The following is a 19224-nucleotide window of genomic DNA, read 5'->3' on the forward strand; positions in this document are numbered from 1 at the left end:
ACATTATGTTGAATAGGAGTGGTGAGGGAGGGCATCCCTGTCTTGTGCCAGTTTTCAAAGGGAATTTTTCCAGTTTTTGCCCATTCAGTATGATATTAGCTGTGGATTTGTCATAAATAGCTCTTATTATTTTGAGGTACGTTCCATCAATACCGAATTTATTGAGCGTTTTTAGCATGAAGGGCTGTTGAATTTTGTCAAAAGCCTTTTCTGCATCTATTGAGATAATCATGTGGTTCTTGTCTTTGGTTCTGTTTAGATGCTGGATTACGTTTATTGATTTGCGAATGTTGAACCAGCCTTGCATCCCAGGGATGAAGCCCACTTGATCATGGTGGATAAGCCTTTTGATGTGCTGCTGAATCCGGTTTGCCAGTATTTTATTGAGGATTTTTGCATCGATGTTCATCAGGGATATTGGTCTAAAATTCTCTTTTTTTGTTGTGTCTCTGCCAGGCTTTGGTATCAGGATGATGTTGGCCTCATAAAATGAGTTAGGGAGGATTCCCTCTTTTTCTATTGATTGGAATAGTTTCAGAAGGAATGGTACCAGCTCCTCCTTGTACCTCTGGTAGAATTCAGCTGTGAATCCATCTGGTCCTGGACTTTTTTTCGTGGGTAGGCTATTAATTGTTGCCTCAATTTCAGAGCCTGCTATTGGTCTATTCAGGGATTCAACTTCTTCCTGGTTTAGTCTTGGGAGAGTGTAAGTGTCCAGGAATTTATCCATTTCTTCTAGATTTTCTAGTTGATTTGTGTAGAGGTGTTTATAGTATTCTCTGATGGTAGTTTGTATTTCTGTGGGGTCGGTGGTGATATCCCCTTTATCATTATTTATTGCGTCTATTTGATTCCTCTCACTTTTCTTCTTTATTAGTCTTGCTAGCAGTCTGTCAATTTTGTTGATCTTTTCAAAAAACCAACTCCTGGATTCATTGATTTTTTGGAGGGTTTTTTGTGTCTCTATCTCCTTCAGTTCTGCTCTGATCTTAGTTATTTCTTGCCTTCTGCTAGCTTTTGAATGTGTTTGCTCTTGCCTCTCTGGTTCTTTTAATTGTGATGTTAGAGTGTCAATTTTAGATCTCTCCTGCTTTCTCTTGTGGGCATTTAGTGCTATAAATTTCCCTCTACACACTGCTTTAAATGTGTCCCAGAGATTCTGGTATGTTGTATCTTTGTTCTCATTGGTTTCAAAGAACATCTTTATTTCTGCCTTCATTTCGTTATGTACCCAGTAGTCATTCAGGAGCAGGTTGCTCAGTTTCTATGTAGTTGAGTGGTTTTGACTGAGTTTCTTAGTCCTGAGTTCTAGTTTGATTGCACTGTGGTCTGAGAGACAGTTTGTTATAATTTCTGTTCTTTTACATTTGCTGAGGAGTGCTTTACTTCCAATTATGTGGTCAATTTTGGAATAAGTGTGATGTGGTGCCGAGAAGAATGTATATTCTGTTGATTTGGAGTGGAGAGTTCTATAGATGTCTATTAGGTCCACTTGGTGCAGGGATGAGTTCAATTCCTGGATATCCTTGTTAACTTTCTGTCTCGTTGATCTGTCTAATGTTGACAGTGGAGTGTTGAAGTCTCCCATTATTATTGTATGGGAGTCTAAGTCTCTTTGTAAGTCTCTAAGGACTTGCTTGATGAATCTGGGTGCTCCTGTATTGGGTGCATATATATTTAGGAGAGTTAGCTCTTCCTGTTGAATTGATCCCTTTACCATTATGTAATGGCCTTCTTTGTCTCTTTTGATCTTTGATGGTTTAAAGTCTGTTTTATCAGAGACTAGGATTGCAACCCCTGCTCTTTTTCGTTCTCCATTTGCTTGGTAGATCTTCCTCCATCCCTTTATTTTGAGCCTATGTATGTCTCTGCATGTGAGATGGGTCTCCTGAATACAGCAGACTGATGGGTCTTGACTCTTTATCCAGTTTGCCAGTCTGTGTCTTTTAATTGGAGCATTTAGTCCATTTACATTTAAGGTTAATATTGTTATGTGTGAACTTGATCCTGCCATTATGATATTAACTGGTTATTTTGCTCGTTAGTTGATGCAGTTTCTTCCTAGCCTCGATGGTCTTTACATTTTGGCATGTTTTTGCAATGGCTGGTACCGGTTGTTCCTTTCCATGTTTAGGGTTTCCTTAAGGGTCTCTTGTAAGGCAGGCCTGTAGTGACAAAATCTCTAAGCATTTGCTTATCTGTAAAGGATTTTATTTCTCCTTCACTGATGAAACTTAGTTTGGCTGGATATGAAATTCTGGGTTGAAAATGCTTTTCTTTAAGAATGTTGAATATTGGTCCCCACTCTCTTCTGGCTTGTAGAGTTTCTGCCGAGAGATCTGCTGTTAGTCTGATGGGCTTCCCTTTGTGGGTAACCCGACCTTTCTCTCTGGCTGCCCTTAAGATTCTTTCCTTCATTTCAGCTTTGGTGAATCTGGCAATTATGTGTCTTGGAGTTGCTCTTCTCGAGGAGTATCTTTGTGGCATTCTCTGTATTTCCTGAATTTGAATGTTGGCCTGCCCTACTAGGTTGGGGAAGTTCTCCTGGATGATACCCTGAAGAGTGTTTTCCAACTTGGTTCCATTTTCCCCCTCACTTTCAGGCACCCCAATCAGACGTAGATTTGGTCTCTTTACATAATCCCATACTTCTTGCAGGCTTTGTTCATTTCTTTTTCTTCTTTTCTCTTTTGGTTTCTCTTCTCGCTTCATTTCATTCATTTGATCCTCAATCGCTGATACTCTTTCTTCCAGTTGATCAAGTCAGTTACTGAAGCTTGTGCATTTGTCACGTATTTCTCGTGTCACGGTTTTCATCTCTGTCATTTCGTTTATGACCTTCTCTGCATTAATTAGTCTAGCTGTCAATTCTTCCACTCTTTTTTCAAGATTTTTAGTTTCTTTGCACTGGGTACGGAATTCCTCCTTTAGCTCTGAGAAGTTTGATGGACTGAAGCCTTCTTCTCTCATTTCGTCAAAGTCATTCTCTGACCAGCTTTGATCCGTTGCTGGCGATGGGCTGCGCTCCTTTGCAGGGGGAGATGTGCTCTTATTTTTTGAATTTCCAGCTTTTCTGCCCTGCTTTTTCCCCATCTTTGTGGTTTTATCTGCCTCTGGTCTTTGATGATGGTGACATACTGATGGGGTTTTGGTATAGGTGTCCTTCCTGTTTGATAGTTTTCCTTCTAACAGTCAGGACCCTCAGCTGTAGGTCTGTTGGAGATCGCTTGAGGTCCACTCCAGACCCTGTTTGCCTGGGTATCAGCAGCAGAGGTTGCAGAAGATAGAATATTGCTGAACAGCGAGTGTACCTGTCTGATTCTTACTTTGGAAGCTTCCTCTCAGGGGTGTACTCCAGATAATTAAAATTAAAATCCAGATAATTAACCCTGTGAGGTGTGGGGTGTCAGACTGCCCCTAGTGGGGGATGTCTCCCAGTTAGGCTACTCAGGGGTCAGGGACCCACTTGAGCAGGCAGTCTGTCCCTTCTCAGATCTCAACCTCGGTGTTGGGAGATCCACTGCTCTCTTCAAAGCTGTCAGACAGAGTCGTTTGCGTCTGCAGAGGTTCCTGCTGCTTTTGTTGTTGTTGTTGTTAACTGTGCCCTGTCCCCAGAGGTGGAGTCTACAGAGACAGGCAGGTTTCCTTGAGCTGCTGTGAGCTCCACCCAGTTGGAGCTTCCCAGTGGCTTTGTTTACCTACTTCAGCCTCAGCAATGGCCGGCGCCCCTCCCCCAGCCTCGCTGCTGCCTTGTGGTTAGATCACAGACTGCTGTGTTAGCAATGAGGGAGGCTCCGTGGGCGTGGGACCCTCCCAGCCAGGTGTGGGATATATTCTCCTGGTGTGCCCGTTTGCTTAAAGCGCAGTATTGGGGTGGGAGTCACCCGATTTTCCAGGTGTTGTGTGTCTCAGTTCCCCTGGTTAGGAAAAGTGATTCCCTTCCCCCTTGCGCTTCCCAGGTGAGGTGATGCCTCGCCCTGCTTCAGCTCTTGCTGGTCAGGCTGCAGCAGCTGACCAGCACCAATTGTCTGGCACTCCCTAGTGAAATGACCCCAGTACCTCAGTTGAAAATGCAGAAATCACCGGTCTTCTGTGTCGCTCGCGCTGGGAGTTGGAGACTGGAGCTGTTCCTATTCGGCCATCTTGCTCCGCCCCCCTCCAATTGTATTTTCATCATTCATTTCTCCACTCTGCTCAACATAGTTGTTGTCCATTTTCTCAACCAAGTCTATGGGATCACTCTACAACTGTTTAACTATATATTTGGTGCCAAGCCCTGTTCTTTACATGGATTATCCAGATTAATCATCACAATGATCCTGTGAAGCAGGAATTATTAGTGCAATTTTACAGACAAAGAAACTGAGCTGGAGGGCTTAAATAATATGCTTAGAATCACACAGCCAGGTAGTGGGACAGCAAAGATTTGAGTCCAGGTGTGTCTGATGTCAACATTCATGATCTTAACCACAAAATTATACACTCTTTGATAAAAACCAAGAATAGTCATGGCACATGTCTTCACCGATTTAAGTTAGAATCCTGAGCCTGAATCTAGTTCTCAGGAACTCTGAAGTCTCTGTCTCTCATACACATACACATACACATTTTATTCATGAACTTAAAAGGCAACCTATCATAAATCTTAAACTCTTGGATTTCCTTTTTTCTTTTCTAGATCACTTGCCTACCTCCCTGTCAAAGTGATCCCATCTCAAGCTTTCAGAGGACTTAATGAGGTCGTAAAAATGTAAGTCAGTTACTGCATATCAAAAGACATTCGTAATTGGAATAATGAATTTTTTCTAAGAGAAAACACATTTGCAAGGGGATAATTTTTCTAGGAAAGAAATTGTGTTTAGGATACTCGCATATTTTTACCTTTGTAATACAAATAATACCTAGAGACCTTTGAAGAAAAGGTATGATTTTTAAGAGTCATTAAAATCCAGATAATTAACCTTGCTTCAAAGAACTGAATGCATTTTGTAAGTAATGATATATCTTTTAAGGAGAAAAAAAGATAGATTCCAATCATAAAAATTCTCCTTCTGCTGCAGCAGCTATTCCCTTGTGTCACATTTTTAGATAACACCCACATAGGAAAAAAAAATGTGTTGGAAGTTTATTGTGCATCAGAAGATAATCTTTGTATCTAAAATATAAGTATATAACAAAAACACAGTATTTATAACTATATTGATGAAAGGCATTTATCAAAAGTGTAAAGTACTCGGATAATGCAGTATGATCTCATGTTTGTCAGACGTAACTTCGATCACTTGTCCGTGAGTTTCAGCTTCCAGGACCAAAGTTCCCATACTTGGAGAGAGAATGTTCTCAAGGGCCCAGTATTCCAGCATCTTTCTTAATATTAGCCTGAGTCAAAGGACTTCATGGCCATTGAGTTGCCACAGTGCATCTCTAATCTTAACAATACACTGGACTTTGGAAGCAGATTTGCCTCTCTAAAGAAGATGCTACAGCATCAATCTTAGCTACTTTGGGAACCTCTCTAGCGCTTTAGGGTGTTAGTAAGCAATTAGAATATTTAAAATAATGCCTCAAGAATTACTGCATATTATAGGAAATTCACTGCCAGTTACAGACTTGTCAGTTTACTTGAGCCTAACCCACTCTCTTCTGCTCTCAAGTTGGAATGTTGAGTTTCGATAACCTTTAATGCATTAAGACCTCCTACTGAGAAAAGCAGCTACAGTTAAATAAGCAAACCAATAGGTGGGAATAAGATGAATTAGCCCAAGAACAATCCATTCCTGTGTTGTTCAGAAAAGACATTAGCTACCTTAGGCTCTGCTTTTCTGTGGGCTAATGCTCTCATCAGTCTGAAGTCTTCAGTGAGCCTTAACCTTAGAAATAAGCAAATGTACAGTTTGTGAATTTGAGACTTTTTTTTCAGCTGGCAGGAAATGGTAGCTTATGTTGGGATTTTAGGGTAACACTGACATTACCTACACGCTTGCGAATCATATATGACAAAACTTGTTCCTTTATTTTTGTGTTGTTTTCAAAAAATTCAGTTATTCATTACTCCATTCACTTATTCATTCATTCATTTGTACTCTTAATTCTGTGCCAAGCAACATAAAGCCACCAGGGATTCGGAAGTGAATAGAATATACTCCTTGTCCTCAATTTGCTCACAAGTGAGAAAAACAGTCAAGGAAGTAGATAATTATAATTCAGGATGGATACCATGTGCAGGAGTTGACCACCTTGCAATAGCCTCAGCACGAGATTTTGGGAAACCAAGGGTTAAGAGTTATGAAACAATTCAACCCATATTAAAGCCTCACTAGAGTGACAGAATTGGGACCCAGAGATCCATATCCTAGTCTTGAACCTTAATATAAATACTATTTGACTCTCCTCTCAGGGCCTTAATTTCCAGAGCTGTAAAACAAGGGAATCTGACTAGATTTTCTCAACGGGCCTACGCAGTTCTAACAATCTGTGACTCTGAGCCAGAGATAAATAAGAGAAAAACCTGTCACATAAACAGGGGTTACTAAAACTTGCATTTCAACTGCACCTGGGTTGTAGGTGCCCATCAGTGCTTCTAAATCATACAGTGTTAGCACTGTATGATTTGGGGACAACTTGCACATCCTTGTTCTTTTCAGGGGGACACAGTGGAGTCCCCAGTTGTTGGGTCACACACACACATCTCATTATCATGCAGATATGGTCATTTCTTTCATGTTTCTTTCTCTTTTTTCCCCCCTCTCTCTTCCCTAGTGAAATCTCTCAGACTGATTCCCTGGAAAGGATAGAAGCTAATGCCTTTGACAACCTCCTCAATTTGTCTGAAATGTAAGCATCAGCTAATAGACAGTTTACTGCTGTACACTATTACCCTCGCTGGCTGGAGCCCACTTGGTATTTGTATTCAAGCATCCACTGCTAGGAATCCAAGAGGAAAAGACTACAGCAATTACTAGGTCTGGGCAGGCAATAATTTTTCTCACGGCAGTGGCCTGTAGGTTGCTATGGTGACAACTGCTTCTCCCTGGGAGCTGTATAAATTCTGAAACATCACAACACAAAGATAGAAATTAAAATTGACATTGTGAAGTCCTGCCAAGTAGCTCTCACCTATGGAGGGTATGGAGTACTTGGGATAGTGGGAACATGTGGAAAAGAGCTTAGAGATCATAAATTGGTTTTTGGCACATTCACTCATTCAGTAAATGTTTCTTGAATACCTACAGTGTAAAAGCTCTCTAATAGGCATGTGTGTGTTGGGTTGGTTGGGTTTTGCTGTTGTTATTGTGATGTTTTGGAATTAACTCTTAGAAACAACACTTGCCAAAGTATCATTTGCCCAAAATATCACAAAAAGGATAGGAAAAGACTGGTTCAATTCAGTTTTCAAGTGATGAATCTGTGGCCTAAAGAGGTTAGCTTACTTGCCTGATATCACACAGCAAGTTAGCTCCAGAGCTGGAATTAGAAATCAATTCATGTGACTTCTAAACTAGGCCCCCTACTGCTGCTTTGTGTGGTCCAAACCTGAGCTTCCAGAAGAGCACTCAAACTTCACCTACTTTGGGGTTTCAAAAGTAAGGGAAGGGGAAAAGTATTAGCATCAAACATTTTTTGAGCTCTTGTGCTTGGCGTTTCTTCTATGTTGTGTCATTGAATCCTCACAGCCACCATGCAGGGTGGGGGTAATTATCCCTTTTGTCCAGGGGAAGGAATGGAGGCTTGGAAAGGCACAGAAACTTGACCAATGTGACACTTTAGACCAGGGGTATCTCATCTTTTGGCTTCCCTGGGCCGCAGTGGAAGAAGAATTGTCTTGGGCCACACATAAAATACACTTACACTAACGATAGCTGATGAGTTTTTAAAAAACTCATAATGTTTTAAGAAAGTTTACAAACTTCTGGGTCACATTCAAAATCATCCTGGGCCACATGTGGCACGCAGGCTGTGAGTTCAACAAGCTTGCTTTAGACTATGGCAGGACTGGGATTCAATCCCAGACTGTCTTACTTCAAAGCTCCTGCATTTTCCATTATACCACAAGGTCCCCCTATAAATGATCCAATGAATAATTACCTAAAGAGAATAATTAATAGGTAAGTACATGAGCAACTACCGTGTGTCCAATACAGGGCCAAATGCTATTGGAATACAGAGGAGATAAAATATAAATGTTCACCACGAGATGACAGTGTAGCCAGGGAAGTAAGACTACTCACCAGTTACAGAGAAATCCAAAATAATGAGTAAGTGCAAAAGACATAGTCTGGACTTAGCTGAGAAGCAGAATCACACGTGGGGCTCATTACAATTGCAGAATGACAGTCCTATCTCAGACCTGGAAAGCTGCAGTTTTTTTTTTTTTTTTTTTTTTTTTTTTTTTTTTTTTTTTTTTTTTTTTTGAGACGGAGTCTCGCTCTGTCACCCAAGCTGGAGTGCACTGGCCAGATCTCAGCTCACTGCAAGCTCCGCCTCCCGGGTTCACGCCATTCTCCTGCCTCAGCCTCCCGAGTAGCTGGGACTACAGGCGCCCGCCACCTCGCCCGGCTAGTTTTTTTTTGTATTTTTTAGTAGAGACGGGGTTTCACCGTGTTAGCCAGGATGGTCTCGATCTCCTGACCTTGTGATCCGCCCGCCTCGGCCTCCCAAAGTGCTGGGATTACAGGCTTGAGCCACCGCGCCCGGCCTGGAAAGCTGCAGTTTTAACAGACTTCCCAGGTAATGCTAAAACACAGCTTATATTGAGAACCACCAGGGCAGCTAATGATAAATAAAGCTTCCCGTGATGCAAAGCCACATTCATCAACAGAAAGAAACATAAAGCACTCTCAGGGAAAGTTTACAGATTCCCAAAGAAGGCCCTAAGACTAGCGTGCTAGCTCCATGAAGGCTCTTTTTGCTTTGTTCACAGCTGTATTCCTAGCCCATAGAACAATGCTTGCCGCATGTAGGTGCCCAATAAATGTTTGTTGAACGAATGACTGGGCTAAGGTCAGGCCCCAAAATTCTTTTATTAAATTTCTTTTATTTATTTATTTATTTTAGTTACAGGGGTCTCACTCTGTTGCCCAGATTGGCCTCAAATTCCTGGGCTCAAGTGATCCTCCCACCTCCTTCCTAAGTAGCGGGGACTACAGATGCATGCCACCACACCCAGCCCAAAAGATCTTTAGAGATAAAAGTCCCTTCCATCCCACCCACATAAGGCCGTATATGGCCTATGATTGCTTGACTCAGTTGTGGAAATAAATACAACAAAATTATCACTCACATCTGGAGAATCAAAAGGGCTGAGAAGATGGAAATAGGCACAAGTGATGGGTAACTGTAGTGTGGTGGAACAAACACTAAACTGACAGGCAGAAAAACTGGGTCACATCCAAGTTCTGCTACTTCTCAGCTGTGTGACTAAAGACAAATCATTCAACTTCCTAATTTCAGCAACTATTATAACTATCGTTAACACTGGTTGAGGCCTTACTGTGAACCAGACACATATATTTATTCCTCAAAAACAACACTATGAGGAAACCAAGGCACAGAGAACTTTAAGTGATATATCTAAGGTCATATGATCAGTAAAATCAGAATGAAAAACCAAGTTGACTCCAGACCCCATGCTCCTAATCAATACACTGCATTTTCTCTATAGAACAAGGTAATTAGTATTTCCTCAGGTGGCTGTCACCTGGATTAAGGAAACCAAAGGCATTTACTGGCCTTTTATTGAATACGAAGTAGACAGGACTTAGCAATGGTGACTACTTTTTATAGGGTCACAGTAATTAGGGGAATGGGGGAGTTGGGCGGGGAGGGCAATAACACCACAGTGGTTTATGGCTGTACCTTTATACTTTGCAAAGCGCTGCCTCTTGTTATCTCTACCTATTCTATTACTTAAAACCTACTAACCTGTGAGGCAGGAAGACTATATAATATTATTATACCAATTTTACAGAAGAGACACTAGCTCAGGGAAGTTAAGAGGCTGGGCATCAACATACAGCAAATTATCTTCAGGATGAATATAAAATCCCCCAAATTCAAGCCTCTGGCCTTTGCCCTATGCCATTCCACAGACTGGTGCCCCTCGGTATAACTGCTCATGTGATTGCCAGCCAATATGAAGAGGACCAGTTTGCTTACAAGGGAGAGTAGGTAATTTGCTCATCTCTCCTGAGAGAGGAATCTCTCATCACCCTCAGTGTGCGGGGTCCACAGTGGGGCAGAATCTACTTGGCCAGGAGCCCTGGGTGTCGGTGCTGTCTGTGGTGGGGGATGGGGGGAGGGTGCAGAGACAGACTCCCTGCTCTGATCCTTATACCTGCCTCTTTAGAAGCTGGAGAGCAGTGCTTCCTGGAAATAGCGAACTGGCTCTCACCAAGCCATTTCCATCCCTAGAGTCGCTAGGGGTCATCCCAAGCATATGAAGGTCACCGGCTTTTGCTGATGCCATTTTCAGCCAGCAACTTCTGGTGACCACAATCTCACCCATTCCAAATAATACATATCTATTAAACAGCTGCATTTTTTCCCCTCTCTCTTTACAGACTGATCCAGAACACCAAAAATCTGAGATACATTGAGCCCGGAGCATTTATAAATCTTCCCCGATTACAATACCTGTGAGAAATTTTCCTTTTTAAGCAATTGGGGAGGGGAAGATGGGCATCTGATGAAAATCAAAACAAGGAAAAGGTTGGAAAGATTTTGTTTAACCATATACACGGCATTATTTGCATGTTCCTCTTCAGCCTTCTGATTTAAATTTAATTGGCATTTCTTGTCAGCCACCGTGCTGGGTGCTTTTGTATACATGTAAGTGGTTCCCAACATTTTATCTGTCCTAAACCCCTGGGAAGAACATGATCCCTTTGCAGTGATTTTCAAGGTTGACAGTGGGTATGGGAGATGGAGGTCATAACACTTTAAAGAGGGTAAATCAGAATCTCTGAGGTGAATAGAGAATAGGTGAAAGTGAGAGTGGCAATTCTGATTTGACTCTCATCACTGTTTCAGAATTACTGATCTCCTGCATCTCATGTTTTTTCATTTGTTCATTAAATAAAAACATTTTAAGTATTGCCTTAAAGTAGACACTATACCATATAAAGTAAATCATTATTTTCCACTTCCCATTAACTCTGTCAGTTAGCATTAGAAACTGAGTACCACTGTAGCCTTCCACAATCATTGCCTTGCCAGCAATACCAAAATTTCTGAAATCTATGAATTTATCACTATGGATCTTCTCACATATCAAGTCATCCCTATACATAAAGAAAAACTTAAGCCGCCCTAAAACAGACATCCTCTCTTTCTTCTTTAAATTTCATAAACTCCTCAGAGAATGTAAAGTCCACCTCCCATCACTGCCCAAAAAAAGGAAAACAGAGAGAAGGGACATCTCTCTGGTATTTCACGTCATCAGTCTTGCTCTGGGGCCTTCTACAAGAGCTGCTACTGGAACTGGCATAGCTCCTTTGTTAACTCTAACACTGAACAATTCCAAACTCAGGTGTTCTGCTTTTCCAAACCTACAGGGTGTCTATAGGGCATATAAGCATACGGTAGCATCAACTACTTTGAAAGAACACAAGAAAATCCCAGAACCAAATTTGACCACTGTGGCTCTTATTATCTAAGAAAAATTTATTTATTAAATAGTATTTTCATCCAAAACTGTGATATTCACCCAACTCAAGTACACATTGCAGTCTAATCCCACACTGCTATCCCCAGCTATAGACAGAGCAGAGATCCAGTGTGACCTGGGCTTTTGGATAAGGAGGACAATCAGAGAGAGCCAGAAGAAAAACCTGGCTTTGTTTCATTGTCACCAGGGTGATAGGCAGTTCACATTAGTTGTCCAGAGTCCAAGACCGGTGAATCTACAACTCGGTGGAAATCCAGATGCCTAGACTCTGAAGGAGCCCCATTCTTGTAATAAAATATTCTTCAATTTTACCTATCACTTAAGCCTGTCTTCTCTTTGGAGGCTAAATAAAAGGTGGGAGGAAAAGAAGAGTTGTGAATAGCTCCAAACACCAAAATAAATTTTAGTGATTTCAATGAGATGCAAAGAAGAACTTCCTGAATTGCAAGGTAGCTAAATAAGGGAAGATTTTTAATAATGAGCAATATGGATTTATCATAAAAGATTAATCTTCTTGAAGTATTTGAATTAAAACCTGCTCCAAAATTTAAGGATGCTTTCTAGAACTATCAAGAGCATGTAATAAACTAATTACCAAAAGAAAATGGAACACAATACAGTAGGAAAATGTGATTGATTTAATAAGAAAAGACAGGCTAGAAATATAAATGAAAAAGACCTTTAAATTTTACCCCAGTCCCCAGATCTCTAAATAGGAGTCATTAGAGCATCTTCTCCTGTAGCATCAGGGACTTCTGAATTCCAACAATCTTTCTCAGCTAAAAGTAGTCCTGATAACGCCAAACTCAGTATTTTTAAATTTAATGTGAAAGTCGTATTTGCAAAATGCTTTTGTACTCCCTTTTTATCTTTATGTCTTACTAACAATCACTTTTACCCACTCTCTGCCCACACCACTACCCTGTCCCTAATCACAGGAGCATCTGTAACACGGGCATCAGAAAGTTTCCAGATGTTACGAAGATCTTGTCCTCTGAATTAAATTTCATTCTGTAAGTACCAGGCTGATTGCTATGCATAGCAGTTTCCTATTTGCTGCTAAAATTTGGAAAGTAAATATTTCTTATTTCTTTCCTCAAGGGAAATTTGTGATAACTTACACATAACCACCATACCAGGAAATGCTTTTCAAGGGATGAATAATGAATCTGTAACACTGTGAGTAAACTCCCAGATTCATGTTCTGCCATACAGCCTCCTGCTATTCTCACTACTAGGTTGGGGTGAGCTTTTTCTCATGTTTTACCACATTCCTCACTCACTGGTGACATTCTTCTTGACCTAAAATGCTAAGGGTGAAGGGAGTTGTGTAAGATCACAGCTGGGTCATATGTTCACATGACAAGCAACCAACCAATTCAGTTTAAAGTTAACCTAGGCCCCAAGGATTTTTAGTGACTGAGTCTCAAACTTATGAAATTGTTCACTGCATTAATGAAAAATGCTCTAAGGCTGGGAAGACACAGTCTAGAGAGGTGTGGCTTTCCTGGCTAAAAAATAGCACAGAAATTTCAAGATTTCAACAGGGAAGAGTTTGGAAGGATATTCTCCAAGTAGGAAAAGTAGTTTATCAATGGACCTTGCTCTGTCTCTCATTTTCGCCTTCCTCTTGGGTCCCTCCCACTTTGCTTCTGAAGCAACACTATCAATACCCATTCTCTCTATCCCTTAATACTTAAAAATAATGTGTTTTTATTTGACAGTTACTCTTCAGGTTACCAGGCTATCCTTTCATGGTGTTTCCTAAGGTCTCACTATTCAAAGTATGAACCATCATCTTCAGCATCTTCTGAGAACTGGTATATTAGTCCGTTCTCACATTGCTATCAAGAACTACCTGAGACTGGATAATTTATAAAGAAAAGAGCTTTTAATTGGCTCACAATTCTGCAGGCTGTGCAGGAAGCATGATTCTGGCATCTGCTCAGCTTCTGGGGAGGTCTCAGGAAACTTACAATCCTGATGGAAGGTGAAGGGTGAGCCAGCACCTCACATGGCCAGGAGCAGTAGGAAGAGAGAGAGCAGGGAGGTATCACGCACTTTTAAATAACCAGATCTCATGAGCAATCTATCACAAGGGGGATGGTGCTAAACCATTCATGAGAAACCATCCCCATGATCCAGTCACCTCCCACCAGGCCCCACCTTCAACACTGGGGATTATAATTTGTAATAAGATTTTGTGGAAACACAGATCTAAACTGTATCCTCTAGTTAGAAATAGCTCACCACAGACCTACTAACTCAGAATATGCTTTTTACAAGATCCCAAGTGATTCACATGTACATTAAAGTTTGAGGAGCACTGCACTAAGGTAACTCAACCCATGTTCTTCACAGGACACTTGCCAGACTTCCTTCCCTCTGGAATCCCTGCCATACATCTTCACATGGGAGCCTTCCACTGCCCTACCATTCAGAAGCAGCATCCTGGGCACCATATTTTATTTTATATTATTTTATTTTTGAGACTGAGTCTCGCTCTGTCACCAGGCTGGAGTGCAGTGGTGCAATCTCAGCTCACTGCAACCTCTACCTCCTGGGTTCAAGTGATCCTCCTGCCTCAGCCTCCTGAGTAGCTGGGACTACAGGCGTGTGCCACCACACCTGGCTAATTTTTGTATTTTTAGTAGAGATAGAGTTTCACCATGTTGGTCAGGATGGTCTCGATCTCTTGACCTCATGATCTGCCCACCTTGGCATCCCAAAGTGCTGGGAATACAGGCATGAGCCACCACACCCAGCCTCATTTCTTTATACCTAAAGCCCAATGACCCTTATTTAATTCTGCTCCTAAAATCCATATCCCTCTCACTCTTTCTGCTTTGGTTACAGCCCATGGCAAAATTGTGATGAGGCAATAAAGGAGCTCACCCTTAAAGAAAAAAGAGAGAACATGGATTGGAATGACTCTGAAATGAAGAGATAGATGTGAAGCAAAAGAAGAGACCATCTCAGAGGACTCTCTTTTATATCACTGGATTCCTTGGGTACACTGCCTTTGTATAGTACTTTTACTTTGTGTAGGTGTAATTTTACATGTATAGTTGTCATGTAACAAAGCTGTGACTATGTAGCTTCATCTCAGATTACTGCAATCAAAAGAATACAGAGCAGCAACCACAAATAATTTCAAAAATAACCCATACTCTTTACTTGCAACTCTTGAACACTGGGAAGGAGACTCTATTGATCCTAGAAATATTTCTCAACAGTCTCTCCACTCCTGCCACTTCCCTCATATACCACAGCTCTACCTGCTGCTTATAAAGTGTTTTCAACTCACCACTGGATCTGGAACTACTCATTCATCATGTCCCCCACCAAAAACAAGGTATTCACCAAATAAACTCCAAATGAGGTGATATCACATGCCTTAGGATTTGGGGTCTCCCCATGTCTATACCAAGAATACAAAATACATAGGATTAGATTCATGTCCTCAAGAAGTTCATAATCTCAATGAGGGGAAAGACATAAAATAATAAAAGGATAATACAAGATACTAGATATTCACTATCAGAGTATGTGGTACCTAGAAATAAGATCTTAGAGAAGTCCTCTTGGGCTGGGGAAGTCAGAAGAGGCTTTATAGTGGAGCTGATAGACTTGAATCAGACCTATGGAATCAGTAACATTTATATGGGTAAGTGTGATAATAGCATCTAATATTTATGTAGCCCTTATTAAATACCTGCACTGTTTTTAAGTACTTTTTAAGTCTCATAGCAATCTTATGAGGTAGGAACTATAACCCTACTTTTAGATGAGGAGACCAAGGCACCAAGAGGTTAAGTATCTCTATCTCAGGCCAAGATGTGGTCCCAGGCAGTCTGGCTCCAGAATCATGTTCTTAACATTTATGTGGTACCACATACAGAGAAAGGCTGAGTCAGGAATCCAAGTGAAGAGACAGTAGGAGCAAAAGCATGGCAGGAGGAGAACGGGGTGAAGCTACTACTTGGGAGTAAACATGCTATTTAAGGAATGGAAAGTGAGTTTAGATAACTGGCTGAGATGGAGAGGACATTGAATTGCAGAGACCCTTAAGTGCCAGAACGAGGAGGCAGGCTTGGAGGTAACTCTGGAAAAAGTAACAAAATAATCTACTCAATAGAGTAGACTTTATTCAAAGATCACAAATATCCATGACTCCCTTCGATTTTGATCTAAATCTAAAAATAATCAGAGATCAACAGGTACTCCTCCCAGGTAAATGTACAATGATGGGAGTGGAGTGAAGTAGGAATGAAAGGGCAGAAGACATGGAGGAGGGTGAAGAAGAAAATCAATGTTGGGATAATCCATAGGTAATTATGAGCTCACAAGACCGGGACACCCCACCAGACTCAAGGAGTAACCAAAGATTCCTTCTCACACATCATACTTCAGTATGTGCACAGAGAGCTTCATGGTTTTCTTATGACAGGGACATTAACTTATGTTGCTCATGATTTTAAGAAAAAGAGTTCATGCCAGTAGGGTGTAATTTCCCCCACCCTGAAGTTAATAAAGATTGAGGCTCTGTCTCTCCCAGAGAGCCTGTGGGACATTGTAGTTGCCCCTTCTCATTCTTGGCCCTTCATCTGGAAGGGGAGTGATGAGTCTTCTGCCTAGCACTTGTTCTCTGCCGAATGGGCCCCTCTGTAAGCAAAGGATCATGTGGAGCACCCTGCTGGAAAAAGGGTATTACACTTAAAGAGGAAAGCCTTATTTTCTGAGCTATAAAGTTCAACTCTCTAATTAGAAAATAATGAAAGCAAGCCTTCTCTTTTCATTATTAGTGGTATTTGAGATTTTGCCTTTTGTAGAAGCTGTCTTGCCCTCCCCCGACCCAAATCTTTACCAACTGTGAGCTCATTTAATGAAAACAAAACACTTCACTTGATGCTGGAGAAACTCAGTGGGGCTAATGCTAAAACTATGCATTATGCTCTTATGTCCCTTTATAGCCACTTTGGTTGTTTATTAAATCTCCTCAAGAGGCCACCTTGAAATGTCCCTCCTTCCCAAATAAGCAGGATTTAGCTGCACTACCTTTAAAATATTCTAGGTGATTGGTCATACCAGTCTCAAAAAAAAGAGACAATCTTGATTCACATCTCAACTCCACAAAGAAATGGAAAGGTCATGGCAATTAATTTTCTAAGACCCTACAGAGAAGTGATGTCTGGAAAGGCATGACAGGTCCAGGCTGTATCCATGACAAGACACAGTAGAGAGATTGCTGGGTCTCTCTATTGTGTTGAAATTGGGAGGCTGGGCTTCAGTCCTGGCTCTGTGTCCAACCAGCCAAGCAGCCTTGGTCAGCTCATCCCACTTCCACATACCTCTGTCTCTGTCTATTCAAAGGGATTACTGCCTCCTGTGAATCAAACCACTTTGCATCAACTACACAATCATCACAATTACCATTAATCACAGTTAAAAGCTCACACTTAGCAACCTGGAGCAGGCCAGGTGTTTTAGATCATCTTAAAACCATCACATCGCATCACCTCCTTTTAAATGGTTTTTTTTTTTTTTAATTTTTAACTGACAAATTGAGGCACTTTCCATTTGTCTTTTCATTGACAGATGGAAAGAACAGTATGATGAACAGCCCTATACACCTTATGTAGATTCATCAACTATTAGCAGCTTGCCGCACCCACTCCATCTCTATGTATGTGAGTATATACCACACACTGCCCTTTTGCCAAGCCATCCAAAAGAAGTTTATACACATCATGGCATTTCATCCCTAAATACTTGAGCATGTATCTCTCTAAAACACTGACATTCTACATAACTACAATGCCATCACACCTAAGAAAATAAACATGAATAATATTATCTAACCTATAGTCCATATTCAAATGAAAAAGTCTTTTATAGACTTTTTAGAACTAAGAATCCAATCAGAGTTTATGCTCTGCATTTTTGCTGTTACTTCCCTTTGTCCTCCCAACCTCACCTCCCACATCTTCCCCCATCTCCCAAACTCTCCAGCTTCCTTCCTCTGTTCTGTATGACATAGGATCCTTTGAGGAGCCCAAGACAGTTGTCTGGATTCCACTGACTATATTGCCATGACTGGATTCAGGTCAAATATTTCTACAGGAACACTGCAAAGGGGGTGCTGTGCCTCTCACACTACATCAAACCAGGAAGTACATTATGTCACACTGTCACACAACTTGGCTGCTTGCTTAAGGCAGTGACTGCCAGATCTCTATTGTAAGAGCACATTTTCCTCTGTCATTAACAAGTAAACTATGGTGGTACACTGTGAGTTTGTGTGACTATTCAGTTGGCCAATAACTTTTCATCCAATGGTTTCAGCCTCCGTTGATTACACAGTTGTTACAAGGGGAGTTAAACAAAATGGTAGTTTTTTACATGCTATCATTCTTCTACATGTATTAGCCAACACCTTTCTGTAAAGAAGACGCTTACTTTTTTCCCCCTTTTCCCTGTTCTCTCTTGGTCTGTCTCTTTCTGAGTATCACTATAGAATGTAAATTTTTCAAAAAATTTATTCAACATATTGGAATCCTTTGTTGCTATCATTCTTTCTGATGCCTGTTACCCTTTTTATTATTACATATAGTAAAGACATATAAGTTGACATGAACATGGCTGAGATAGAAGGAAACACGAAAACTCAGTGCTGCTGAGAGGCAGGAGGCACAGCAATCCAGGGAGAGGGATCCCTTGCTATAGAGACTGTGAGCCCCCAGAAGTGGGGGGACCCTGATTCATAACTAGGGTTACAGCAGCACATAGTAACCAGGTCACAGGTACCCATCTAACCACTGCCAGCACATCCACTAGAGAAGTGTCTTCCTACATGAGGAATTATTCAGCTATAAAAGGACTTCAGCAAAGTTCCACACAGGGAAGAAAGTGGTGAGTTTAGGATTTCCTTTCTTTAGAAGGCTGTTTGTATAGTCATTTGAAAAAAAAAAATGTACTTACAAATATACCACCATATTTTCTAAAAGATATCTTCTAAAATAGCATGCTTTGCCTTTTAGCAATGGGGCCACTTTTTTGAGACCCTGAGTGTCTGTAAACATAAATTAAGTTTTCTTCTTCAAAATCATCCAGAAACCAGGTGATCCAAAAGGAAACTATAGAAGAATTTCTAATACTGTTAATATTAGAACCCCAGAAATGCTTTTAGAGTCCTTGGGGATACTTGGGGTTCATCATAAAGCAGCATTCAGAATTAGAGTATCATCTGTGACTAATATCTAAAGCCCAAATCTTATTTTGAACAAAAAGATGCCATTCTGTCTGATTCACAATTACTGACATTTGAGTAGAGAACCTAGACAATGCTTTAAAGTTAGGTACAGCTATTGTAATAGAGGAGAAGCTGGGGGAGGTGAAAATCTTCATTTTTGTGCCTGTAACAAAATTGTCAAAGTAAAGCAAAGGAAGCCTTCCTCATTTAATTCTGACACCATGATGTTTTGGAAAAAAGTTAACTGAAGTGACTCTCCAGATGTTTTTTCAAGGGCATTAAAAGCATTGTGCAAGCCTGACAGCAT

At 41.0% G+C, this 19224-nt stretch overlaps 1 protein-coding gene across 1 annotated transcript in view; it reads left to right on the plus strand.

The window, feature by feature from the left end:
* LHCGR (luteinizing hormone/choriogonadotropin receptor) overlaps window positions 1-19224 on the plus strand; it is a 69960-nt gene that overhangs the window by 19465 nt on the left and 31271 nt on the right. Inside the window, exons 2-6 of the mRNA XM_033175767.1 lie at window positions 4679-4750; window positions 6760-6834; window positions 10560-10634; window positions 12604-12678; window positions 12767-12844. Of these exons, the coding sequence (XP_033031658.1) occupies window positions 4679-4750; window positions 6760-6834; window positions 10560-10634; window positions 12604-12678; window positions 12767-12844 (375 nt within the window). The remainder of the gene's footprint in view (window positions 1-4678; window positions 4751-6759; window positions 6835-10559; window positions 10635-12603; window positions 12679-12766; window positions 12845-19224) is intronic.

This window comes from Trachypithecus francoisi, unplaced genomic scaffold (assembly GCF_009764315.1).
Source record: "Trachypithecus francoisi isolate TF-2019V2 unplaced genomic scaffold, Tfra_2.0 Lachesis_group17, whole genome shotgun sequence".
Taxonomy (NCBI): Eukaryota; Metazoa; Chordata; class Mammalia; order Primates; family Cercopithecidae; genus Trachypithecus; species Trachypithecus francoisi.